The sequence below is a fragment of the Cricetulus griseus genome, chromosome 2 (genome assembly GCF_003668045.3).
Source record: "Cricetulus griseus strain 17A/GY chromosome 2, alternate assembly CriGri-PICRH-1.0, whole genome shotgun sequence".
Lineage (NCBI taxonomy): Eukaryota > Metazoa > Chordata > Mammalia > Rodentia > Cricetidae > Cricetulus > Cricetulus griseus.
This window is the reverse complement of record NC_048595.1, coordinates 1,419,932-1,446,767: the sequence shown is the minus strand read 5'-3', so window position 1 is coordinate 1,446,767 and position 26,836 is coordinate 1,419,932. Positions and strand designations below refer to the sequence as shown.

General features: G+C 52.2%; 1 protein-coding gene across 1 annotated transcript; it reads left to right on the top strand.

Moving 5' to 3' along the window:
- Positions 1-473: 473 nt before the first annotated feature.
- Mmel1 (membrane metalloendopeptidase like 1) lies at positions 474-26,459 on the top strand. The gene is made up of 23 exons (XM_027398495.2): positions 474-621; positions 11,702-11,770; positions 14,158-14,217; positions 15,140-15,301; positions 15,541-15,621; positions 16,829-16,924; positions 17,434-17,552; positions 18,092-18,157; positions 19,338-19,472; positions 19,548-19,637; positions 21,000-21,136; positions 21,425-21,518; positions 22,026-22,154; positions 22,634-22,732; positions 23,084-23,167; positions 23,529-23,632; positions 23,937-23,995; positions 24,399-24,518; positions 25,022-25,155; positions 25,266-25,331; positions 25,840-25,935; positions 26,194-26,270; positions 26,360-26,459. Exons 1-23 carry the CDS (start codon positions 474-476, stop codon positions 26,457-26,459), a joined length of 2,325 nt encoding a protein of 774 aa, XP_027254296.1.
- Positions 26,460-26,836: the final 377 nt, after the last annotated feature.

The following is a 26,836-nucleotide window of genomic DNA, read 5'->3' as shown; positions in this document are numbered from 1 at the left end:
TCAGGGCCTGAGCCGCCTTCCCTGATCCAGCTTCCAGGCCCATAACTCCAGGAACTCTTGGGCACAGACAACCCAAGCAGGCTCCCCTGCAGAGGCCAGTGGATACCCAGGCTGAGCCTCCTGGGTCCAGCATGCAGACCTCAGGCCATGAGCAGGGTAGCCTCAGGACCAGGTAGTCCCTGCCATATCAGACAATGGAACAAAAGAGAAACTGACTTGGAGAATCGATGGTCGTCATGACCTGATGACCAGGTCTCCCTTCTACACAGGGGTTCCCTGGGCACTCAGGGGACCCCTGTGAACCCCAAAACCAGGGCACTCCAGGCACAGTTTGCAGCTTTAAGGGCAGAGACCAGGACACAGCGTCCCCAAAAGCACCAGTTCCAGTGTGGTCAGGGCATTCAAGCTCCAGCTGCCTCTCCTGTCCCTGGCCTGGAGTGCTCAGCTGTGTGCTTTCCACCCAGAACCGGCTGATGAGGAAGTCGGAGAGCCCACTGGGGATGGTGGAGAAAGCAGACCAGCCTGGAAAGAAGCTCTCAGGCTTCCTGGAGGGGGGGCTGCTGCTGCTGCTGCTCCTGCTGATGGGAGCCCTAGTGGCCCTGGGTGTCCTCTACAGCAGAGGTAAGGACACCTTGCCCCCTCACCTTCCCCCTACCTTTACATGCCCCTGAGAGGACCCATCCTTGCAGAGTGGGGCAGAGGGGTCTGCCAGGGCCCCCCTGCCCGCTCCGAGGGCCATGCTGCTGATTCCAGAGGTGCCACGGAAGGGACACTGACCTGCGCAGACCCAGCGACCCCATCCAGAAAGCTCTGTCCTGGCTTGCTGGCGCAGCAGCGGCAGCTGCAGGCTCTGCCTCCGCCCCTTCTGCCTCGGCAGGACTCAAGGATGCTGCAAACGGCAGACAGGTCCCCCGCCCCACAGGGCCAGCCCCTCTCTAGTCGGCAACCCAGCCTGGCAGAGTGGCTGCTGCAGTTCCCAGGTGGCCCAGCAGCAGGAGCCCAAGCCCCTGAGCTAAGGGGGTCGGCCCCTCCAGCTGTCTCACCTGGTGCCAGTCAGGATGACCCACCGGCTTCTGATACAGGCTCTTGCTTCTTGCAAGTTTGAAGGAAGGGGCTAGCCTGAGGATCCAGGAAAGTGGAGGTGTAGCTAGGACTGCCCTTTGGGTAGACCTTGGGTGTCTCGAGAACTGCTTTACACAGGCTGACCTCTTCCTAAAGGGACCACATGTAGGACTAGGGTGCTCCCTTTGGATGGGGCACCTGGACGCCCAGCAGTCCCGCGATCTCAAAGCCCTTCATCCCCTTTGAGCCAGGGGCAGGGGGATAAACATGCAGGGGAAGGAAGGTCCACTCCTACACTCCTGCCATGTCTCTAAGTGATGCTGTCACCTTTGGTCTGGCTCTAACACCAGGGCACCAGAGCCTGAATGTTCCCTCAGGTAGCTCCCGATGAGGGACAGCTGGGGAACACAAGTAGGGTCTATTCCACCCAGGGCTGCCTTCAAGGGCCCATGTGGCCACTGTGGCCCCTGCTCCCTAGGTCCTCCTGCATGGTTTGACAAGTGCAGCCAACTCTAAGGGCAGGAATGACAGGGCCCAAGTGCCCAGTGGAGCCCAAGGCCCCAGGGACCTTTGTTTGAGGTTCCCTGGTCCCACGACACCTGATTTTGAGGCCTCCAGAGAACAGGCCTCATGGCCCCACCACCAACCCCCAGGTAGAAGTGGGGAGGGGAGATGTGCGTCTGCCTCTTCTGTCACTCTGTCTGTCTTCTCCCTGCCTGGCTCTCCCTTCACCCTTCAAGTAGTATGACTTCTGGGACATCCAAGGTCTATGGGCTCCACTAGGGAGCCCACAGTCTTTACTTCCTCCTCCTCCAGGGCTCCTGGGCCACTGGAATGACCCCACAGCTAACCTGGGCTTCAGCCCAGGACTTCAGTAAGGATTGGGCAGATGGATGATTTTGTATTATCCATTTTTAAATATTTTCTGTTTCTGTTTGGAGGATTTTTATTAATATTGTTGTTGTTTCTGATTTGTGAGCTCCTGTTTCCTCTTTCATTTCTATATCCATATGCCCTATGTTACCATTTTAAATTTTACTAACCTCTGGGTCAGTTGCACAATTTTCAGAAACTCAGTTGAAGGTGGTCTGGTGAGATTTCTGGCGCTTGCCTGAGGTTAGCCTTCTTAGGGATGTTTCTGTTGTTGTTATAAAATACTCTGAAAAAAGCAAACTAAGAAAGTATTTGTCAAGATGCAGGAGTCTTAAAGACATCAGAGGAGATCAGTGGATGCTGTGTTCAACTCATTGTCTTCGTTCTCTACGTCCTGGGATACCTTCTTAGGGAATGGTCCCACCCACAGTGGTCAGCCCTTTACACCTCACTTAGTCAAGATAATTCCCCACAAGCATGCACAAGAAGCTCTTATCCAAGGTTATTCCAGATCCTATCACATTGATAATGCTATTATACTAGCCCTAGGTGTAGACACATAAAATAAAATCTCAAAAAAAGAGGACTCTGGGTGTTTTCCTCAAACACTCTCCTTCAAAAAAATAGCCATAAACTACAAACTTGGTTTTCATAAACTTATGCAATTGTATATATGACTTATTTATTTTTATTGCTTGTGTGTGAGTTCTTTGCCCCTGAAGTTTTATATTTAGATATACATACAGAATCAGTCCACTACATATCGTTACAGTGATCTTACAAACAATGCTAACCCTGGATTCTGTTCCTTTTTTTAAAGGGGGGGCTGGAGAGGTTGCTCTGTGGTTAAGAGCACTGGCTGTTCTTTCAGAAGTCAGGAGTTCAGTTCTGAGCACCCATATGGCAGCTAATAACCATATGTAACTCTAGTTCCAAGAAATCTCATAACCTCTTCTGGCTTGCACGGGCATCAGGCACACATGTGGTACACAGGCATACATATAAGCAAAACCACACATACACATAAAAATAAAATAATAAAAACAAAGCATTTTTTTACAATTTTTCTATCACACTTTATTTGTGTAGTGGGTGGGGGGGCTGACATACATGTGAAGGTCAGAGGACAGTTTGTAGGAACCAGTCTTGCCTTCCACTATGTGGGTCTGGAGGATTGAATGCCAGTATTTTCACTTTCTTCTCCTCTGGAAGTTTTCCGTGTGCTGCTTGGCTGTTTCTCTTGAAGCCATGACGGCTGGGTTTCAAGCTTGCCTTTTCCTGGGAAGATTTTCCTTATTTGTGTCCCCTGTAATCACCAGAATGTGTCTTTTGTCTACAGTGTTCCTTGTGTTTCTGATGCAGCGTCATCTTTTATTGCCTTTGTTCAAGCTGAGCTATTTTCCCCCTCAATTTGCTTGAAACTTTTTTTTAGCCTTTTGATAGTTACTCTTATGTTTTCTTTTATTTGCTAGGTTAAAATTATAAATAAACCTTTTCCCCCCTGAACGTCCATTTTATTTTGTGTGCGTGGGGTGGGGTATGTGTGGCATAGGTATGGAGGTCAAAGTCTGCTTTTTGGAGTTGATTCTTTTCACATTTACATGGGTTCCAGTGATCAAACTCAGGTCTCCAGGCTTTCTCAACAAGTGTCATTATTCTTGAGCCATCTGGCTGGCCCCTGGAAGTCAGATACTTTCTTCAATAGCTCACTAGTGTGCCCTCATCCATGCTCATCCAGAATCCTCTTCACAAGCAGCCATATTCGCCATATTCAGGTTGGCTCACCATGGCCCCCGCCTGTCTTTGTAAACCAACTTTCATTGGTGCGCTGCCTTGCCCACTTGTTCACATCTGAGCTCTTTTCCTGGCTGAGCAGCAAAGATGAGGAGGTGAGACAGAGCCTGCCAGGAACGTACTTCCTGCCTGGACCTGGGCTGTGACCTTGGCGTCTGCAGCTCATCTTTGGGCTCTTCTACCTGTTACTCGGTGAGGACATGAAGGGCCTGAGGCGGTATGCACATCTGTTCCCAGATGTATACAGCCTAGGTGGGAATTCCAGCTCCTGCCCCAGCTGTGTGACCTCAGGTAATTTCCATGATGTCTCTGATCCTGACCTGCAAATCAAATTATATAGGAGTACATGCATGAGAGGCTCATACGTGGGTTTGAAGACTTGACACATCAGGAATGTTTAGAAAAATGCCCATCATGTTGCTCGTTATCAAATTTAATAACAAGATGTCAGTCTTGCCTCTGATCCCATCAATGGTTGTCGTTCCATCCTGTATGAAGGTAGATTCGCTTGTGGACACCAAGCCCCCACCACCAATATAAATGTCTGCATAGCTTTTGCTGAAATCCACACTCGTCATTTATATATTTCATGGTGCATTTTTAAATACTTATCTTTTTCTTAATTATGTATATCTGAAGGGATATGTGCATACGTCAGTGCAAGTACCCTCAGAGGCCAAAAGAGGTGTCAACTCTGGGAACTGGAGTTGCAAGAGGCTGTGAACAGTCATGTAGGTGCTGGGAACTGAACTCAGGTCCTCTGCAAGAGCAGTGAGTGTTGTTAACCAGTGAACCAACTCTGCAGACCCTAGTCTATATGTTTTTAACATCTGAACTATGAAAATTTGCTACTGTCTGGGTATCGTCATTCATAACTCTCCTGACGGTTCCTTTTTCTGTCTAGTGATTGTTGTGTAAGGCTTGTCTTTACCATTTCAAAAAGCCATCTGCTTTTTGTGTGTTTGTTGTGGCAGGGCAGGGGTTGGGGAGAAAGAGAGAGACAGATCTCATGTAGCCCAGGCTAGACTCCCAACTTGCTATATAGTCAAGGATGACCCTGAACTTCTGGTCTTTCCATCCCTACCCCACAAGTGCTGGAATTACAGGGGTACACCCCCACACCTGTATTTAACAGGTGCCTTTAAAATAGTTCGCTGGTTATCCAGAGTGTAACAGGCAGCTTGAACATCGGTTTAGTCTTGTAGTGCTTCAGATTTGTAATGCCTGACATAGGGTCATGTGTCTGAACACTTGGTTTCCACCTGGTGGCACTGTGGGAAAGGTTATGGAGCCTGGCCCCACTTCCCTCTCTCCTTCACTGCTTCCTGTTTGCAAACGAAATGTGATCAGGCTGCTTCCTGAATGGCAGGACAGCCACACACTCCTGCTGCCATGCCATGGTGGTCCCCTCTGTGAACTAAAATGATCCCTTTGTCTCCAAAGTTGCTCTTTGTCAGGAAAAGTAGTGGATAAGATCACCCTAGATGAAAGCCTCTACAATATACATCTCTAACTGCTAAAATCATTTTCCTGACCTCTTTGTTCTCTTCTTTAATATCAAATTTTAAAAGTAAACAGCTTTTAATTTTGCACAAGTAAAGCCACATCCTCAGCCCTCAAGCTGAAGTTGAGTCAGTCAGTTTTCCAGGGCTGTGACCAAGTACTCAAGATAAATGACTTTAAAGGATTAAAGGTTTATTCTGGATATGGTTTCAGACCGTGATAACTTGGTGCCGTTACTTGAAATCCCCACTCCTGGTATAATTAATAAAACCCCACCCCTAATATGATAAACACCCCACCCCTTTCTGGCAGAAGCAGAAACAGAAGCAGACAAGCACACTGTGGTAGGCCACTCTGCTTTTGCTGTTTAGTCCTGGGCTGAGGGTAGAAGCTCTCTGTGGGGTCTGCAACAGGCTCAGGAATCTGAGGCTCAGAGAGGAGTATTGCCACAATGTCACTGCCTCTGTTCCCATGTTGGCTGAAGGTGGCTTTTGCTGGATTCCCTGTTCTGTGGGGGTAGCAGACGCCAGCTTGAGGTGGGTCTGGGCTCCTGGGCTCTTGAGGGGTTGTCCTCCCACGGGCATAGAGTCTTATTCCCAACCTCTTGCAGAACCAAGCTGTTCACCTGGCCCATGAAGGTGGAGGTTTATCTTTCTCAACAGTGTACAGCTCTTGCTTACTTCAGAAAGGGGCAGAAAGGGTCCAGGCAAGCAGCAGATTCATTGCTGGGTCTTCAGTCTTTCTTGACCTCTGCCTGCCATCATTGGAAACTGGAAGCAGAAGCTGGAAGCCTCTCTCTCCTCCCTCTTTCTTCTCTCTCCTCCTCTCCTCTCCTCTCCCCTCCTCCCTCCCCCCTCCCCTCTCCTCCTACCCCCCCCCAGATGCTCCTCAGTCCTGCAGGCAGTTGGTTAAGGTTTATGGAGTGGACTTGGGCATGCATGGATGCTCTCAAAGACAAGGACTCCCAGCCTTCCAAACAGACGCATGCCCACACGGGGTGGTCAACTGAGTTCTTCCTACTCCTTGTTTGAAACATCTCTCCCAGATCCTATCAAGGGTAAAACCACCTGTGTGTCCTATCTCTCTCCAAAACTGGACCAAGAAGTCCAAAATGTCATTTCCCTCATCTTGTGGATGAATCTTGGGTAAGATCCAAAAATTAGAGTGATTGTTTTAAATGGGTTGTCTGGCTTTTGTTGTGGTTTTCTAAGAAGGAAATGACAATCTGTTGTTGATTTTGATATCAAAATAGAACTTCTCTCATAAATTCCAGGTACATATTTAACTTAATAAAAGGCTAGGGAGGGTCTGGAAAGATAGCTCACAGGTTAAGAGCACTGGCTGCTCTTCCAGAAAATCAGGGTTCAATTCCCAGCACCCACATGGCAGCTCACAACTGTCTCTAACTCCTATTCCAGGGGATCTGACACCCTCACGCAGATACATATATGCAGACAAAACACCAACGAAATAAAATGAAAACAAATCATTTAAAAAATAAAAGGCTAAGGAAATCAACATCTTCATTGTTTCATCCAAACAATGCGATCACTTACACACACACACACACACACAACACATACACACACACACACACACACACACACACACACACACACACACACACACACACACACACACACACACACACACACACACACACACACACACACACACACGCACACGCTGTCTCTCCTATATTACCTCTATTCACTCCTCCTAAAATTCTACTAACAGGGCTGTTAGAGAGCTCAGTAAGTAAAGTGTTTGTTGTGCAAACAAAGTCCTGAACTCGGTCCCTAGATAGGAAAGCCAGGCATGGTGACACATGCTTGACAGCCTACTACTGGGGAGACAAAGACAGGTGAAACCCTGGAGCTCATTAGCCAGTCTATCCTATCAGACTTGGTGAATCCCCTGCCACCGAGAAATCCCATCTCAAAAAACAAGGTGGGTGGTCCCTGAGAAACAACATGATTGACCTCTGGTCTCCACACACATGTGCATATATGTCTTCCCCACACATGAATACACAAACAATAAATACATAAATTAATGAAGTAAAATTCTGGTTGCTTATAGTCTCACTTTTTTTCTCAGTCTGTCCTTTCTGATGCTCAATTTTTCTGTGATAGTTTCTGTCCGTAGCTTTGCCCTGCACTCCTGCTAAATTCCACAGAGCATCATTCAAGCCCACTAAGTCTCTTTTCAGCTGGGTTGAATGGCAATTTTGGGTTTGCAATTGTTTATAAACTTTCAACTATATGTTTTCCTTTTAAAATGTTTATTTTGTATTTGTTAGTGTGTGTGTGTGTGTGTGTGAGAGAGAGAGAGAGAGAGAGAGAGAGAGAGAGAGAGAGAGAGAGAGGAGAGAGAGGAGAGAGAGGCATATGTGAGTGCAGTCAGATGCATGCCACATAGGACAAGGACAACTTGCAGGAGTTGCTTCTTTCCACGGTAGGTCCTTGGATTCACACAAGCACTTTGACCCACCGAACCATCTCACTGTCCCATATGGTTTTGTCTCTAGCATTTACAGCTGATTCTTTTTCAAATTGATTTTTAACTTCTCCTTGTTTGTTTTCAATTATTTCATCTCTTTAGAGTGCTTCAAAAGTATATTATGTTCTGTGTCACTTAGATACCCATAAAACACCCCAACACCCAGGTGCCCAAAACAATTATCCAATATCTGGCCTTGGCTGAGGTCAGGTTGATCCAAGCCAGACTCAGGTTGAGCACCTCTGTGTTGAGGGAACCTCATCCAGGTACAGCATCCTAGCTAGTCACGCTCCTCTCCTGGAGAGCAGAGTGTCTGCCCGGTGTCTGAACTCCTCCAGGCTCTACTCTTTTTTCTTCCTACTGCATGGACACCTTCTTTTCATAAACACAAATTCACGTCCACATGGGCTTTGTCTTTGGCCTTCTGTGTGATGTAAGTGGAGAAAGTTTCCCTCTGAGAACATGGGTTTGTTTCCATCCGGTATCTTGAGATGCTCCCTTTTGGCACAGCTTCATGATGACTCTCAGGATGAATTTCCTTGGCCGCACCACACTCACTCTCCTCTTAAACCACTTAGCAGATTATGTAACCACAGGAGAACATGAGTTTTCTCCATCGTTGTAGTGTGCCCTGTGTGTCTGTCTCTCCGTCTCTCTCTCTCTCTCTCTCTCTCTCTCTCTCTCTCTCTCTCTCTCTCTCTCTCATATATATGTGTGTGGTGTGTGTGTGTATGATGTGTGTCTCTGTCTCTCCATAACTGTCGCTGTCTCTCTCTCTTGTATATGTGTGATGTGTGTGTGTCTGTCTGTCTGTCTGTCTGCCTCTCCGTCACTGTTTCTGTCTCTCTCTCTCTCTCGTATATGTATGATGTGGTGTGTGTGTGTGTGTGTGTGTGTGTGTGTGTGTGTAGGCCAGAGGTAGACATTAGGGTATTTTCTTCAATCACTCTAAACCTTAGTGTTGAGGCAAGGCCTCTCACTTGAACCCAGAGCTTACAGGTTCAGCTAACATAGCTAGGCAGGTTGCCCCAGAGACCCCATGTCGCCACCTAGAAAGCACTGGGAATGTAGGTGGGCAATCATACCTTCTGGCCTTTACTCGGGTGCTGGGGATCCAAACTACTTGCATGGCAAATGCTTGCCCACCAAGCCACCTCCCAAGCCTCAAGGCTTTTTTTTTTTTTCCTGTCTTTGAATACCATAGAAGTCGCCTAAACAAACACCAGGGGATGTCCAGGGAATTGGATCCTTCCTGGAATCCCATCCACTCTAGCCATTCATTACCTGTGGCTTTAGGCCAGAGAGTCTTGTGTTGTTTCCATTTCTTTCCAAGTTGGGGTCTCGCTATGTAGCCCAGGCCAGCCCTGAGCTTGCAAATCTTTCCATCTCTGCCTCCTAAACAGTTGAGACTGCCGTGTGTGGCTCTGGTCGCTGCCCCCTCCACTCATTTTCTTCTCTTCCCTTCATGCTTTGTTGAGGTTTGGATCATCTTGCTGACTGGCATGTGCTGACACAAATACCTTCCTTTGTGGGGTTCAATGACTGTGACGCCTATGACATGGTTTCCTCAGTTTTTCTGAGAGAGGGGATCTCATGTACCCTTAAACTGTCTATGTAGAGAGGCTAGCCTTGAACTCCCGATCCTCCCACGCCTGTCTCCTGAGTGGTCCTGAGTATCTCCACACTCTCAGTGACCTCACTTCTCATGCTGCTCTTTCCTGTGGCTTCCACATGGTGCTTCACTGGGCACTTCTCTGCACCTTTCCGCCTCTCCTGCAAGACGCTAGCCTGGTGACTACAGCCACTGCACAGACTGCCACCACTAAAAGTGGGGTCACCCCAGAGTCCCCTCCCTTTGACCATATGGGGTTCCATCTTGGTTTCTTTATTTGTCTTGGTTAGGGTTTGAGGTTTTGTTTTTATTATTTTGGTTTTCTTCCCCCCAGGGGAGAGTGCGAACACAGTCCCCCACTACCACAAATTATGCAGTCGAGTTCCCAAATGGTTTGGTTTTTATGAGATTTACTTATTATGTATACAGTATCCTGTCTGCATGTTTGAACACCAGAAGAGGGCTCCAGATCTCATTATAGATGGTTGTGAGCCACCATGTGGTTGCTGGGAATTGAACTCAGGTCCTCTGCAAGAGTCATCTCTGTAACCTGTTTTTACTGGGGGGATTTCTGGGGGGAGTTGTTTGCTTGCTTGTTTGTTTGTCTGGTTTGTTTGTTTTTAGACAGGGTCCTACTAGATAGTCCTGACTGGCCAGAAACTTATAGAGATCCACCTGTCTCTGCCTCCCAATGCTAGGGATTAGAGGTTTGTGTCACCATGCCTAGAAATGTTTGGGTTTCATGTATCCCAGGGGGCTGGCCTCATACTGTATAACTGAGGGTGCCACACATGGCTCATGTGGTGCTTGGGATGGAATCCAGAGCTTTGTGCACTTATGCTAGGCAAGCACTCTGCTAACCAAGCTACACCCCTGATCTACAAGGTTCTTTCTTGATCGTTGACAGCACTAACCTGCTTCACTGGGGGCTAGAAGTGTTCTCTGTTCTCCTTCTCTGCCAGTGGGCATCACCACAAACTCCCTGAAGGATATGTGAGCAAGGATAGGTGGGAACATACACTCTCTGCCACAGGCTCCCCGAGATCCTGTCTCCTCATGGCAGCCCACACACGTGCACCCAGTACACGGTAGATGGAAGCACACTTCCAATCCAGATAGGCCTCACAGCAGGGCCCCCCTTCCTGTATGTACTCTGGCCTGGTCACTCTTCCGTGGGAAGGGAAGGACTTCACGCCTAGAATCCTGTCCTTTTGTGCTTCTGTGTCCATATCTTCCTTGCAGTGTCAAGCGCGCCAGTTTCAAAGATTTGTGCTGAGGCTGTAGATGCACTTTCCTCCCAGTCACGAGTCCTCTCACTGGAGGTGTGACTCTGTGAGGTCCAAGGTCCAGTATCTCACCCCCAGACTCTGCTTTTGAGATGGGCACACCCCTCCCTACAGGGCAGCCAAAGCTTGAGGACCCCACCCCTACCCTTCCCCTCTCATTTCCATTGCAGACCTGAGGAGTCAGCTTTCTTGTCCCTGGAGCTCAGATTGCCCCTTGAAAGATGTCCCTCAATGGCACTATCAGATTGGGGGTGAAGGGGTAAAAGAGCCCACACTGACATCATAGCCAAGTCAGGTCTGGTTTGTAACATCCTCATGTGTAGAACAAATGGCCTTCTACATTGCCTAGCCCTGAGGAGTCCCCATTGTTGGTGCCTCCAGCCCCTTCTGTGCTGACTGTGCCAGCAGGCCAAGCAGATGCTGTATCCCTATCCGCCCCCCCATGGGACTGTGTGTCTGACTGTGGGGAGCCTTAACACCACATGCCAGATCTGAAGATGACCAAACCTAATCCGCTCTTTTCCCAAACCCCACTCCAGGTCCTGAAGACTTCCAAGCTCAGCAGCTTCCCTCCACACAAGCGGTGGAGAGGCAGCGACCATGAGGGTGGGCTTGAACCTTCAGCAGGCAGTCAGAGTAGTTGGCAGGTGAAGGTTGCCGCTAGGGAGGTTCCCTGCCTACAAGGACACGATTCCCCTAAATTAGCCTATTTATTCCTGTGGTTAAGACTGCAAGAACAGCCTTCCATAAGCACAGCCAAGGAAGACAGCTAGAGCCTGGGTAGTTCCAGAAGGACAAGAAGATAGGAATAGCAAGAAAGGGGGCCCCTTCCCCTAACCCACTCAAGCCTAGCAGGAAGTTGGAGGAGGAGGAAGGGGGTAAATGAGATGATAACTAGACACCAAGTTCCATAGCCCCCCCCGCCCCCGTCTCAGTTCCCAACCCTCACTGTGTGGTGAGCACTAGAGCCCACAGCACTGCACAAACAGACACCAGCGCTGACATGACCAGATCGCCAGGCTCCGCGGGGTGGTTCCTGGAGGAGGCTGAGCACTGTGTTTCTCCCCAGGGAAGCAGCTGCCCCTCTTAACTAGCCGACTGCGCTTCTCCCAGGAAGAGAGGACGGTTGTAAAACGAGGTGAGGTAGCCTTTGCCTTCCCCACCAGGCAGCCCTGAGGAGGTAGCCTTTGCCTTCCCCACCAGGCAGCCCTGAGGAGGTAGCCTTTGCCTTCCCTACCAACCAGGCAGCCCTGAGGAGGTAGCCTTTGCCTTCCCCACCAACCAGGCAGCCCTGAGGAGGTAGCCTTTGCCTTCCCCACCAGGCAGCCCTGAGGAGGTAGCCTTTGCCTTCCCTACCAACCAGGCAGCCCTGAGGAGGTAGCCTTTGCCTTCCCCACCAACCAGGCAGCCCTGAGGAGGTAGCCTTTGCCTTCCCCACCAACCAGGCAGCCCTGAGGAGGTAGCCTTTGCCTTCCCCACCAGGCAGCCCTGAGGAGGTAGCCTTTGCCTTCCCCACCAACCAGGCAGCCCTGAGGAGGTAGCCTTTGCCTTCCCCACCAGGCAGCCCTGAAGAGGTAGCCTTTGCCTTCCCCACCAACCAGGCAGCCCTGAGGAGGTAGCCTTTGCCTTCCCCACCAGGCAGCCCTGAGGAGGTAGCCTTTGCCTTCCCCACCAGGCAGCCCTGAGGAGGTAGCCTTTGCCTTCCCCACCAGGCAGCCCTGAGGAGGTAGCCTTTGCCTTCCCTACCAACCAGGCAGCCCTGAGGAGGTAGCCTTTGCCTTCCCCACCAACCAGGCAGCCCTGAGGAGGTAGCCTTTGCCTTCCCCACCAGGCAGCCCTGAGGAGGTAGCCTTTGCCTTCCCTACCAACCAGGCAGCCCTGAGGAGGTAGCCTTTGCCTTCCCCACCAACCAGGCAGCCCTGAGGAGGTAGCCTTTGCCTTCCCCACCAACCAGGCAGCCCTGAGGAGGTAGCCTTTGCCTTCCCCACCAGGCAGCCCTGAGGAGGTAGCCTTTGCCTTCCCCACCAACCAGGCAGCCCTGAGGAGGTAGCCTTTGCCTTCCCCACCAGGCAGCCCTGAGGAGGTAGCCTTTGCCTTCCCCACCAACCAGGCAGCCCTGAGGAGGTAGCCTTTGCCTTCCCCACCAGGCAGCCCTGAGGAGGTAGCCTTTGCCTTCCCCACCAGGCAGCCCTGAGGAGGTAGCCTTTGCCTTCCCCACCAACCAGGCAGCCCTGAGGAGGTAGCCTTTGCCTTCCCCACCAGGCAGCCCTGAAGAGGTAGCCTTTGCCTTCCCCACCAACCAGGCAGCCCTGAGGAGGTAGCCTTTGCCTTCCCCACCAGGCAGCCCTGAGGAGGTAGCCTTTGCCTTCCCCACCAGGCAGCCCTGAGGAGGTAGCCTTTGCCTTCCCTACCAACCAGGCAGCCCTGAGGAGGTAGCCTTTGCCTTCCCCACCAACCAGGCAGCCCTGAGGAGGTAGCCTTTGCCTTCCCCACCAGGCAGCCCTGAGGAGGTAGCCTTTGCCTTCCCTACCAACCAGGCAGCCCTGAGGAGGTAGCCTTTGCCTTCCCCACCAACCAGGCAGCCCTGAGGAGGTAGCCTTTGCCTTCCCCACCAACCAGGCAGCCCTGAGGAGGTAGCCTTTGCCTTCCCCACCAGGCAGCCCTGAGGAGGTAGCCTTTGCCTTCCCCACCAACCAGGCAGCCCTGAGGAGGTAGCCTTTGCCTTCCCCACCAGGCAGCCCTGAGGAGGTAGCCTTTGCCTTCCCCACCAACCAGGCAGCCCTGAGGAGGTAGCCTTTGCCTTCCCCACCAACCAGGCAGCCCTGAGGAGGTAGCCTTTGCCTTCCCCACCAACCAGGCAGCCCTGAGGAGGTAGCCTTTGCCTTCCCCACCAGGCAGCCCTGAGGAGGTAGCCTTTGCCTTCCCCACCAGGCAGCCCTGAGGAGGTGGGCTCAGCATCTGGGCCTGCCACGGGGAGGGTCACACAGATGGCAGGGAGTAGAGGAGGGGATGGAGAAGAGAAGATATGGACAGGGACACCAGTCTCCAGTGCCTGTTGTATGTAGAATGTCTGGGCACAGCTGGGTGCCACCAATGAGGCCTGCCTGACTCCACCTTTCTGTGCACTGACTACAGGGTAAGGTCAGAGTGGGGAAGTATAATACCTTAGTGCTGGTGGGACAGCAAGGTAAGAGGTTGCCATGAGCAACCTCAGTCCTGAGGGTTCTGGGCCACAATAGGGGGTCAGTGGAGTCAGAGAACTTAAAGGGGATCCCAGGTCACGGCTGTAGGTAAAATTCACACTTGGGGGTCCAACCGGGGAGGTGTCCATGGAGGATGGGGGAGAATGGAGGCCCACCCCATCTACCCTGCCCTTGCTATAGCTTGCCACACCTACCCCAGCTTGTGCCTCACCAAGCCCTCCCAGGCCTCGGCCCTCTCGCCTGCCTGCACAGTATGTGCCCAAGCCTCTGAACCATCCCTTCCAAGTCTCCACACCTCACACTCCTCCTTCTGCTCCTCCAGCCATCAGCGAGTTATCGGACAAAAATGACGTCTGTATCACCCCCGGCTGCGTGATGGCAGGTGAGTTCCTCCCCTAGGGCGGCCACAGTGCTGTCCCAGGGCTGAAGCCAAGCTGAGCAGCCCTGTTAGGCTGAGGTTGGCTCTCACTTACAGGCCTCTCACACAGGTCAGGTTGCAGAGACCCCAGAACTCCTAAGTTTATAGGAAACAATGTAAAATTAAAGGATATCTTTTTTTATTTTGTATTTTCTCCCCAGACTTCTGTCTTAAAATTGGGTGCCACAGACTGCCCTCTGCAGGAGGCAAAAACAGACAAAAGTTTTGTGGGGAGAGACCTGGGAAGATACACAGAATTTGGTATTCCTGTCTGAGTGTGCCCTGGAGCCTCACTGTGATTGCTTTCTTTGAAGTCTCCAGCTGCAAAAGCCCCAAACTAGGGGCAAAGTCAGCAGTACTTTGAGCTCATAGTGCAGGCCTCTGTCACCAACATGCTCAAGATCTTAGGACACAGCTGTTGCTTCATAAAAAATAAAGGGACAGAGTACCTGGGGAGTGAGAGGGCCACGGGGACTGCATGGGGCAGAAGGGTTATGCCAGGAGGCCAGGGTCCTGCTGACAGTTTAGAGGGCAGGGCCAACAGCTGGGCCCTTCCTATGAACAGGAACTGTCTTCCAATATCAGGTCCTCAGGAGGGAGAAGATAGGAGGGTTCAAGGTCCTGTAGCTTTTAAGTGGCGACCCTAGTCCTTGAAGCCATTTGGGCAAATCTTCCAATGTTTCTAGCCTCCCTGTGATTCAGGGAACATGACTAACTCGCCCAAGAGCAAGTTAGTATCTGCCAGCAAGTTAACAGTTGAAATTAAATCTCAGACAAACTGTCCCCAAAGGAGCGACACTGTCTCTCAGACTCAGAGACAATGTCAAGATGTCCACAACTCAGGGTCTCCTCCCCCCTCCTATCTCCACCCACTCTGGATAAACAGCTTCCCGAATCCTCCAGAACATGGACTCATCAGAGAAACCCTGCGACAACTTCTACCAGTATGCTTGTGGAGGCTGGCTGCGGCGTCATGTGATCCCCGAGACCAACTCCCGATACAGCGTCTTTGACATTCTCAGGGATGAGCTGGAGGTCATCCTGAAAGGTGAAGAGTGGTCGCCATCTGGGGGCATAGAGGCATCACTGAGCCGTGGGTGGGTTCCTGCCAGACACCTAGGCAGCTGGGTCAGTGAAAACATCACTGACTGGGAGTTGGAGTGGGCTGTGACTGTGAGGATGCTTGCCCAGGGCCAGAAGGGGCCAAGGGCTACAGTAGACATGAGTTGTTGACCAGGGCCCCAGCAGTCACCTCAGCTTCTATTAAGCTTTCTCCTCTGCCCACAGGGGTGCTGGAGGATTCCTCTGTCAGGGACCGGCCGGCTGTGGAGAAAGCCAAGACACTGTACCGCTCCTGCATGAATGAAAGTGAGTCGAGCTGCCTACTAGCCCAGTCAGCTCCAGCACTACACCAGCACACTGAAACACCATGGGGAGTGGTGAGGGTCGTGCAGGACACATACAAAGTATCTCTGTGCTGTGCCTCCTGTGGCCTGGCTCATTACCAGTTGCCCTGTGTTTTGGGCTTTGTAACCCTAGCCTGTGGTTACATTGTCCAAAGATACCACCCCTGTCTGCTGAGCTTCCGGATTGGGACCTAGGAATGCCCTAGAGGTCTGAGGTTGATTCCTGTGTACCGACAGTGGGACTCAGGAGAACTGTGGTTTTATGAGACTATCTCCATTGAAACCCCAACACTGTCTTAATCACCACAAATCATGTGGCCAATACCCACAAGGTGCAGACAACTTCCTCTGGACTCTTGCGTTTACTTAATTTCTTGCCTGAAAGGCTGGGTAACCAAGGCGGGATGACAGCAGTATGTGAACAGAACCCTGAGCCCCTTCCTTGGCCTCCAGCCCACTAGCCACAGTAGCAGCCCAGCAGCTGCACAGAACCCTGCTCCATTTGACACCAGCAGCTGGGGCTTCATCTAAGACCACCAGTTTCTCTAACTTTGTCCTACTTTCCAAATTAAGCCCAAACAGAGAAAGCCAGATATGCCACTGTCCAACCCCATGGGAAGCCTCCTCTTAACACACACCCACACCATCTTGAGGCTGGTACCCTCAGACTCATCTGGTGCCTTTCCACTGAACCATTCCCCGTGGTCCCTCAGCCCTGACCCGGGCTGTGACAGTGGGCATCAGGCCCTTCTTGTTGCCAGCTCTGAAATACTGCCCTATCATCTGAGGGTCCTCCTCTGTATCTATGGTGACTTTTGGATATGCCCTTTGCACTCAGTCTCTGTCTGAAGTCGTCCCAAGTTTCTTTTCAGAAAGAACTTCCTTAGAGGGACCCTGCTCTGGACTTTAGCCTATGCCTTTAGATTGCCATCATGTTACCGAAGCAAGTTGCATGGCCCCTGTGTGGCCCCACTCCTACCCAAACACCTCCTTTCCTAGGCTTGCTCACATGCTGCCAGCTACCAAATCCCCATCTACCTTGACCCCAGGGAACTGTGTGCTTCACTGGCAACCCCTGAGCTAAAGCTGAGCCTGTGAAGCAGACGTGTCCTGGGCATGTGCCCTGAGCCACCAGATTCTGCATAAGCATGTACTCCTTCCTTTCTCAGGTGTGATAGAGAAGAGAGACTCTCAGCCCCTGCTAGACATCTTAGATGTCGTAGGAGGCTGGCCTGTGGCCATGGAAAAGTGGACTGAGACCATGGGTAAGTACAGGCAAGTTTGCAGACTTCAGGGAAAAGCTACTCACCACCACCACTGCCCGAAGGCTAACTAACTGCTTTTAGGAAGCCCCAAGAGGCTCATTCCTCCCAGAAACAAAGCTGGCTTAGGCTCCACACTGGGGAGTCAGTGGCATCTGTGATGAGTGTTCACTGTGGCTGGTCCCCTGAAGCTCTGCCCTGGGGCATCCCTCCTAGTATCTTAGACACCAGGCTTCCTATCCCTATTTAGCCCTCAGACTGTGGCCTGCCCCGACCCAGGGGCAGGGCCGATGCCTGGGATAGGGCATCTCCTCCATCCACACATGGTGACTCCCTCAGTCACTCTTTCGCTATGGACCTTTGAAGAATGGTCCCTCAGTCCCCAGAGTCTCACAGTGAGTTCAGTACCTGAGCACGCAGGGCTCCCTACACCCCCAGAATGCTATGCATAGGAGGCAGTGCCCTGTCTGGAGAGGGGCTAGCTGGTCTCCATCGTGGTACTGACTCCTCAGGCCCCAGGTGGGAGCTGGAACGGCAGTTGGCTGTGTTGAACTCGCAGTTCAACAGGCGCGTGCTCATCGACCTCTTCATCTGGAACGACGACCAGAACTCCAGCCGGCATGTCATCTATGTATGCAACACCCTCAGTGGGTAGTGTGGGGATCAGTGCCATCAGGGTCCCTGAGCCCAACTCTGAACTTCTCACCAGAGCAGGGAGACAGATAGGGTGGTGGCTGGAGGGATCTGTGAGCCCAGTGCATGTGTTCTCTGTCCATGGCTTAGTCTGCAATGTGAGTTGTGCTAAGCAGGGCTCCCATGGGACCTCACAGTCCTTCTGTATTCTGAAGATTGGCTCTGTGCTTAGCCTGCTTCTTGACCATAGTGAGGTCTTTGGCGCCTGGGCAGGAGGCCTCCAGGAGCCAGGAGGGTCAGAGAAGCACACACAGATGCCACTTTGAGCAGGCTGTGATATGAGTCCCTCCTGTGGGGACTTGTGTCCCACCCAGCCCCTCTCTGTCAGGGAAAGGCTTGGGTTTGGAAGCATTTGCTTTCCACAGGGAGCCAGTGTTCTACCAGGCACAATCCTGGGGGAAGGGGTCTGCTGCCCGCCTCAGCCAGGCTGCAGAGATCCCCACCACCTGCCAGGAGTCACACCCTCTGTGTTTCCAGATAGACCAGCCCACCTTGGGTATGCCATCCAGGGAGTACTATTTCAGCGACGGCAACAACCAAAGGGTAAGCAAGGGGCCTCAAGGCCCATGTCAAATGCAGCTCCCTTCACATATCCTGGCCCCCACTGTGGCTTGGCACTCCTGTTTGTCCACTAGCCATGCACGCTGCAACCAGCCTGGTAAGCACTTGTGCCAGGCACTGAGCACTGGGGACACAAACACGGACACCCAGTTCTCACACCGTGTCAGCCCTGAGGTGAGTGAGCTTATCTGGACAGACAGTCCGCTCAACTTGGCTCACCCATGCCTGAGCCTGATCTGCAAAGTCTGCTCCTGCATCTGTGAAAGAAGTCAACTGTGGAGTAGCCTGAGATGGTCAGGGTAGAAGAAAGAGATGGGATGGGAGAAAGAAGGCAGGGACAGCAAAGACTTCTGGCCAGGAACAGGGTAGGAAAAGGCAGGAGGCAGGAATGACCCTCACAGTAGGGCTGTAGGTACTAGCAGGCACTGAGCTGCCTGATGTTTGACAGATGCATGGGTGGAACCAGAAGAAAGGATGGTAGCAGGATATAGAAAATTAGGACCTGGGACATACCCACAACTCACATGTGTGCCCCCCAGTCCAATCTAGTAACTAAAAGAGCTAGGTGCCAGCTTCAGCTAGAATGGGGAGATCCCCTCCGAGAACGGGTATGAGGAAGGATGCCCAACTGGATGAGACAAACATCTTGAAGAGCCAATCTCCCACCTCATGGTCCAATCATGGCTGGGGCAGTCTGACCTCCCCCTGGCACCAATGGCTGAAGAGTTACTAAGCACCTGTGGAGGCCAACTTGGCACTGTGCAGCCCTGAAAAACTGTCCCCACCCACAGAGACCTAAGCATGGGTCAGTCATTTCTGTGAAAAGGAGTTGGGACCAGAGCTTGGTTCTGAGCTGTGTGGCATGGCCAGGCATGTGACTCCATACCAAGTTTAGGGAGTAGACCCAGACCACAGAATACAAAAGACCATCATGCAGGCTTGTCCCTGCAGTGGGATCCCGATGGCAGCGGCAGCTGGATATGGTATGGAGAGTGTCCGCGCTGCATTCTGTGCTGTCCATGTGAGAGCCTGTTGAGGAGGCTAGAGGGACAAATTTCCAGGGCCCACTCCATGTCACACCACACCCCCACCCCCACAGAGTGCTCCATGGTGGCCAAGGTGGCCAAAGCCGCCCAGCTCCATCCATCGTCCTTTGGCCCAGGTGCGGGAAGCCTACCTGCAGTTCATGACGTCAGTGGCCACCATGCTGAGGAAAGACCTGAACCTGCCCAAGGACAAAAACCTGGTGGAGAAGGAAATGGCACAGGTGCTAGAGCTGGAGACACATCTGGCCAATGTGAGGCAGGGCCGCCCTGGGAGGCTCGGGCTAGGCGCTGAGTGCCACACCGTGTGACGCCTGGTCCCCACACAGGCTACAGTCCCCCAGGAGGATAGGCATGATGTCACTGCCCTGTACCACAGGATGGACCTGATGGAGCTGCAGGACAGGTTTAATCTGAAGGTGAGACCCAGGCACCCACCCAGGCCCAGCCCCAACCTACTCGAGTAGTACTTAATCCCCACACAGCTACTCCTACCTTAAAGGGACAATATGGCTGGCACCTAGGCAGATAATGCCTTTAAATGAGCAAAAAATTCCAGGGGGACATCCATTGCTGCCCTGGGACAAACAGGCCTCCTCTGCAGGGCAGGATACAGCTGCAACAAAAGGCCATGTCAGAGAGAGGCCATGGGTGGGACAGGGCCCAGGTCACAAGTAGGTGACTGGGCCTTCAGCCCCTTCCTCCTGACCAGAACATATCAATAAGCACTTGGATCCATAGCTATGCAAAAGGGTAAGACATTAGCTCGTGTTTCACATGCCTGTCCCTAGATTGGAAGGTCATGGCTGGAGAGATTGCTCAACAACTAAGAACCTGCACTTTGAGACAACCAGAGTTCAGTTCCCAGCACCCACATCAGGCAGCTCACAATCACCTGTAACTCCAGCTCCAGGGATCCAGTGCTCTCTTCTGACTTCAATGGCACCCACAGACACACACATCACATATAAGAAAAACTAAATCTTTTAATTAAACCATAAGTTCAAGCCTGGCATGGTGGCGTACAACTTGAATCCCAGCACTTGGGAGGCAGAGGCAGGCAGATCTCTAAGTTTGAGGCCAACCTAGTCTACAGAGCAAGTTCCAGGACAATCAGGCCTACACAGAGAGACCGTGTCTTGAAAAACAAAATCAAAACACACACACACACACACACACACACACACACACACACACACACACACACACACACAGAGTTCAAGAGCATTCTCGATGCATAACTTGTTCAAGGCCAGCCTGATTAGAGACCCTGTCTCAAAACATTTTTTTCAAAGTAATTAAAGTACACCATTAAGCTCAGCAGTGTGGACTATTTACCGAGAACAAAAATTACTATGGGGCTAGTAGAGTTTAGTGGTAGAGCATTGCCTTTGCACTCACAAGGCTTATGTTCAATTCTCAGCATAAGTGATTTTAAAAAATTAAATTAAACAACTACCCAACTTATGTAGCATGTAAGGCTATCATATTTTCTACTTTGGTCATTTTTGATAAATCATGTTTGTCCAGTAATTTCGCCAACTACATGTAATTTTCAGATATTCTGCAATAGACTCTTAGCAATTTCACAGCCCACAAGCTCTGAGGAAATTGTCACCCTTTGTCCTGATTCTTATTAGCAGTCCTTTCTCACCTGTTTCTCCAATGCTCTTCAGTGGGGAGCTGAGTTTCTTAGGTGCACAAGGACTACCCACCTCTCTCTCTCTCCTTATCTCTCTCTTTCTTTCTCTCTCTCTCTCTCTCTCTCTCTCTCTCTCTAGGGGTTTAACTGGACCCTCTTCATACAAAGTGTGCTGTCCTCTGTCCAAATCGATCTGTTACCAGATGAGGAGGTGGTGGTCTATGGCATCCCCTACCTGGAGAACCTGGAGGATATCATTGACATTTTCTCAGCACGGTGAGACTGGGGCACGTTCCCACCGCAACTCTGCCCCTGCTGCCCCCCCACAAACACCATACACACACCCCACACAGTTCCTGCTTTCAGGGGAGGATGCCACCAAGTACTTCTCAGGTGTGAGGGACACAGAGGCTCAGTTTTTGTGTCCATGGTGCCTCACCCTAAGGATATGAGGGATAAACAAGCTAATTCTTAGAGAATCTAGAACCCTGCTTGGTCTAGAACCTGCTGGCTAACCTGTGTCTCCTCCCTTGACTTGTCCCATGTCACCTCTGCTTCCTCTAGTACCATGCAGAACTACCTGGTCTGGCGCCTGGTGCTAGATCGCATCAGCAGCCTGAGCCAGAGATTCAAAGAAGCACGGGTGAACTATCGCAAGGTGAGTGCCTCGTCATTCATTTCATGCATTGTCGTCACTGGGGTCTGCAACAAGAGCCTGGTAGACAGTCGACAGTCAGAAGCCAACAAAGCAGAAGCCTGGGCTGTGGAAAACCAAGCATGACCAGAGGAGGGGACCAGGCAGGGTAGGGAGTTGTTCAATAGAGGTCACTTTGGCTTTCAAGACATAAAGAGACTAGGATAATCTTTGGGTAGTGTCCAGGCAGGCCACCAGGTCCAGAGGGTAAGGACAGGGTCTGAGTGGGACCCTAGCTTTCCCAGAGTAAAGACAAGTTACCTCAAAACAACACAGTGGTCTTCGCATGTCCACAGCCAGCATCCCGTCTGAGTCATCCTGTGTCCCCCGCCAGGTATCCTGAAGCCAGTGGTGGGAGGAACTGCCTGCCTCATAAGCTCAGGGCCCCATACATGACCTGGGAAAGTTAAGCATTGGTACATGGGATAGAATGAGTGAGTGAGTGAATGAATGAATAAAAAAACACACCAGGCGCTGTACGGCACAACCGTGGAGGAGGTGCGCTGGCGGGAGTGTGTCAGCTATGTCAACAGTAACATGGAGAGCGCCGTGGGCTCCCTCTACATTAAGCAAGCCTTCTCCAAGAACAGCAAGAACATGGTGTGTAACTCTAACTTCAAGTGGGCACTGTCCGTGGCAGCTCTCAGGCTCACCCGGGACAGCCTCCTGGCATAGATACCAGCTCCCTCACCACCACCCCACCCATTTGTGGCCAGTCAACCCCTCTTCCCTTTCCCAACTCAGTGACTCCTAGAGGGATGTGCATTAATACCAGTGCCCACAAGAACAGAGGAAGACCAAGAGAAGCCTTGCCCCCTGGTGCTTCTGACCCTGTTAGACCCCCCGGGAAAGGCACAGACTGTATTATGAGTTCTGAGCCCAGGGCAAGCCAGCCTCCAACCCACATGTGAGGCTCCAACTCTGAGCCAGAATAGTCACCCCATATCAATGCCACACCCCTCCCAGAAAGTCAGGGGCAGGGCAACACTGACCTCATCTTAAAGGTGTCCTAGACCAAAACTGGAGTGCCATGATGACCCCTAGGCCTGCCTAGGACATGAGGATATGCATTCCCCCAGGTCAGAGAGCTGATTGACAAGGTAAGATCCGTGTTTGTGGATACCCTGGATGAGCTGAACTGGATGGATGACGACTCTAAGAAGAAGGCCCAGGACAAGGTGGGTGAGCTCCAATCTGTGTAAAAACCCAAGGGGAGTTCCTGTGGTCAGGACCCCCTGCTGGAGAGACAGTCCTAGTGGGAGGGAAGCTGGAGCAGGTGTCATGCGTGGGAAATCCCCAGGAAATAGAAGGGGGCTTCGTGGTCTGAGGCTAGGACCTATTCAAGCTCTTCTAAGCCCAGTGACAAACCACAGGCACCCATACAGACCCCCACCTTTGTGTCTGGTTCTGCAAGCTAATGGAGGGAACATGTCTGTTACCCCTTTACCCACGCAGCAGTGCACAGAGCTAACATGTAGGACTAGGGACCTCCCACGGTGGATGACCCTAGCTGCCCCTCCTCTGCTCAGGCCATGAACATCCGGGAACAAATCGGCTACCCTGACTACATCTTGGAAGAACGAAATAGGCACCTGGATGAGGAATACTCCAGTGTGCGTACCCTTCAGCACTCTGCTTGGCCCCTGCCCCGGCACCCCTGCCCTGAACCACCCCGGGGGACAAGCATCCTTCTGTGTCAAGCATCCTTCTGGTCTCTTGGTGGTTCACTCAGCCATACTTCTACACCCTAGAGTGGCTCTGATCTCACTCTGCTAACAGAGAAATGGAGGCCCAGAGAAACTAAACTCTGGAAATCACATAAATGCTCAGAGCACACTTACCTGCTCCAGGAGCCTGAGGGCCACATGCCGGCTGACCTGTGGGTCTTGAGACCTGACCCCTACCCTCAGCCCCTCTCTCTAACACTCGTGAGGACTTGGCCAGAGTGCCAATCTCACGAGCTTTCTCTTATAGTTGTCATTCTCAGAGGATCTGTATTTTGAGAATGGGCTCCAGAACCTCAAGGCCAGCGCCCAGAGGAGCCTCAAGAAGCTTCGGGAAAAGGTGGACCAGAACCTGTGAGTGGAGTGGCTGCAAGGCTAGCCTGGCAGGCAGAGCTTGCCTACTGGCTAAGGGTGGCTACTCAAGTCTGGCCTGATGCCAGCTAAAGAGGACACTAGACCTAAGCTGCCCCTGCCTTAGCACCCTTTCCTTCGGGGGCCTCAGAGAGGAACCAGACCTTGGTATTGGCTTAGGACACTACCCTAGCTGGTTACTATGCCATGGGCCTCTTCAGGGCAGGATCTGGTCAGCCAGGGCAGAGTGACCACAGGGAGGGTCCTGGCAGATGTGGATTCCAAATGACCAGAGTCTTTGCCACAGCTGGATCATCGGGGCTGCAGTGGTCAATGCCTTCTACTCCCCAAACAGAAACCAGATTGGTAAGCCCACCTTGCCTCTCTGGCCAGAGAGCAGCCCCTCACCTTTGCTCAGGAAACCCTTCTCAGCCTCATCTCAAAAAGGATAGTGGGTTCCAGTCTCTCTCACGTTGCCCCATGGCCCACTTCAAGGCTCGTAGGTTGGAAGGGACACAGAGGAACCATTAGAGGGTGTTTTTTGAGAAGGCAGCAGTGGGTGGGAAGAAACTGGGCATGGGCCATCAACCTAGCACTCCTGTTTTACTCTCTGAGCTCCGTTTCCTTGTCTGTACATTGGGTAGGGAGTCCTAACCTCCACTTGCTAAGCCTCAGCATTAGGTGACAGGCCCAGTAGAGGTGCCCCGCCTGAGCCTGGCCCACAGAAGTAACCACTCACAGTTCCTCTTTGTCACCCTTTCGGGGACAGTGTTTCCTGCCGGTATTCTCCAGCCACCCTTCTTCAGCAAGGACCAACCACAGGCTCTGAACTTTGGGGGCATCGGGATGGTGATTGGGCACGAGATCACACATGGCTTTGATGACAATGGTAAAGTGGCATGTGGGAGTGCCCCAACCACAGATACACTTGTGTGAGACACACACACACACACACACACACACACACACACACACATCCATTCAATCTCTCAATAGATTAGTTGGACAGGGGCCTTGACTGGTCTCCATCCCTGGAGGGGCTGCCCTGTTTGACTCTTAGGGCCTGACACCATCTATGACGTCTCGGCTGATTTTCCCATGTGGCTCAGCCAGGGGGGCCATATAGGGGTAGCCATATGCCCCCCTCACCTGGGTTTAAATCAGCTGAATTTGAGAGTCCCAGCCCCAACTTGAAGGGTAGGGATGGGATGACATGGGAGCTCCCTGAGCAACCCTCAACATAGTGCTGTGTGCTCGGAACCCCTGAGTTGTAGCTGCTGGAGGAAGCGCCTAAACATCCCAGCATGGAACTGGACTTTCTAGAGGGGTGCAGGAGGGCAGTGAAAGCAGGGCCGGGGGGACCACAGTGTGTATGTGCTCTGCTGCCACCAGGCCGGAACTTTGACAAGAACGGCAACATGCTAGACTGGTGGAGTAACTTCTCGGCCCAGCACTTCCGAGAAGAGTCAGAGTGCATGATCTATCAGTACGGCAACTTTTCTTGGGACCTGGCCGACGACCAGAATGTAAGCATGTCACCAGGACTGCAGTGGCCCTGCACCTTTAACCCAGCCCCATGGGACAAGAGAGGGCTGAGGCCAGGCTGCCCCAGACCCATCCTGTCTCTTTTGTGCAGGTGAACGGATTCAGCACCCTAGGGGAGAACATCGCTGACAACGGTGGTGTGCGACAGGCATATAAGGTGGGCCCTAGCAGAGCCCTCAGAGGGAAGTGGGGTGGTCTCAGCATGGCAGGGCAATGCCCAAACTAGGGCTGTGTCCTAAAAAAAAAGTCCTCCATTGGAATGGGGAGGAAGCAGAGACCCAAATCCTATGGTTGTGCACCTAGCATCTCACCCATTTCTCACATAAGCCAGTGTGGGGAGGATTTTTGTCTCCTAATGAGTATATAGGGTAGAGACAACATGACCATGGGCCTCAGCAACTCATGGCTACAGCCTTGGGACTAGAGCACCGAATACCAGGAAGCCCGTATGGGTGGACTTCAGGTGGCAGCTATATGGCCAAGGGTCCCACAGAGCTCTGTTGGATAGACCATTAGAAGGCTGCAGAAGAATTAGCTGGCTTGTACACAGCAGCCCTAAACTGGGGAGGTAGGGCACCCACCTAGGAAAAGTCCTGGAACCAGATCATTCTGCGTGAGGCTCTCTGGAAGCCCGACTTGACCGAGCCCCAATTTGGTGCTTGCAGGCTTACCTACAGTGGCTGGCAGAAGGCGGCAAGGATCAGCAACTGCCGGGATTGAACCTGACATATGCCCAGCTTTTCTTTATCAACTACGCCCAGGTAACCCCTAGTCCTGGTCCCCACTCTCATAGCTTTGGAGGGCCCCAGGATAGGGTACATCCAAAAGTACTATGAGCTTGCCACACTCTCAAACCAGAACAAGTGGGCCTGGCAAGCTTCCTAGAAAAAGACTGAAGCTGGTGATTGGGAGCCAGCTGGGGGAGGAGACAGCAGACGTGGGAAGATCTGTTGGCCTCTACTGTAGAGGGCGTTGCTCCAGCCCTCAGGCCAGCAACCAAGCCACTCATGCACCTCTAGGTGTGGTGTGGCTCCTACAGACCTGAGTTTGCCATCCAGTCCATCAAGACTGACGTCCACAGCCCTCTTAAGTACAGGCAAGTGTACGGTCCCCCAGCAAGCATGCATGCCCGCCCCTGCCCTGTCCTCTCCCCACATCTCAGACCTTGGACTTGCTGGTCCACAGGGTCCTGGGCTCACTACAGAACCTGGCCGCCTTCTCTGAGGCATTCCGCTGCCCGCGAGGCAGCCCCATGCACCCCAAGAAGCGATGCCGCATCTGGTAGCCAAGGCTGAGCTCTATGCTGCGGCCCACGCCCACCCGCCACCCAGAGGCTTTGTGAAAGGTGCCACCTGGCGGAGATGTGCAAGTCCTTGCCTGAAGGCCACTGGAGCGACCCGTCAGCCTTCTGCACCTGGCCTAGAGTGCAGCCGCCCGCCCGCCCAAGCCTGGGATGAGTGGGGCCTGATCCCGCGCCCCTTCAGGCCAGTGAGGGTCAGCAGCCCTGTAGGAGCTGTCAGCTGTCTTCCACCCCGTCCATAGTGTGTGGCTAAAATGTCCTCGAGCTCCAGACTTGAGCTAAGTAAACGCTTCAAAGAAGGCCTTGCATTGCTCATGTAGGAGCCAGGTGGGTGGTGACTGGGTAAGCTGTGGCCAGGGGGG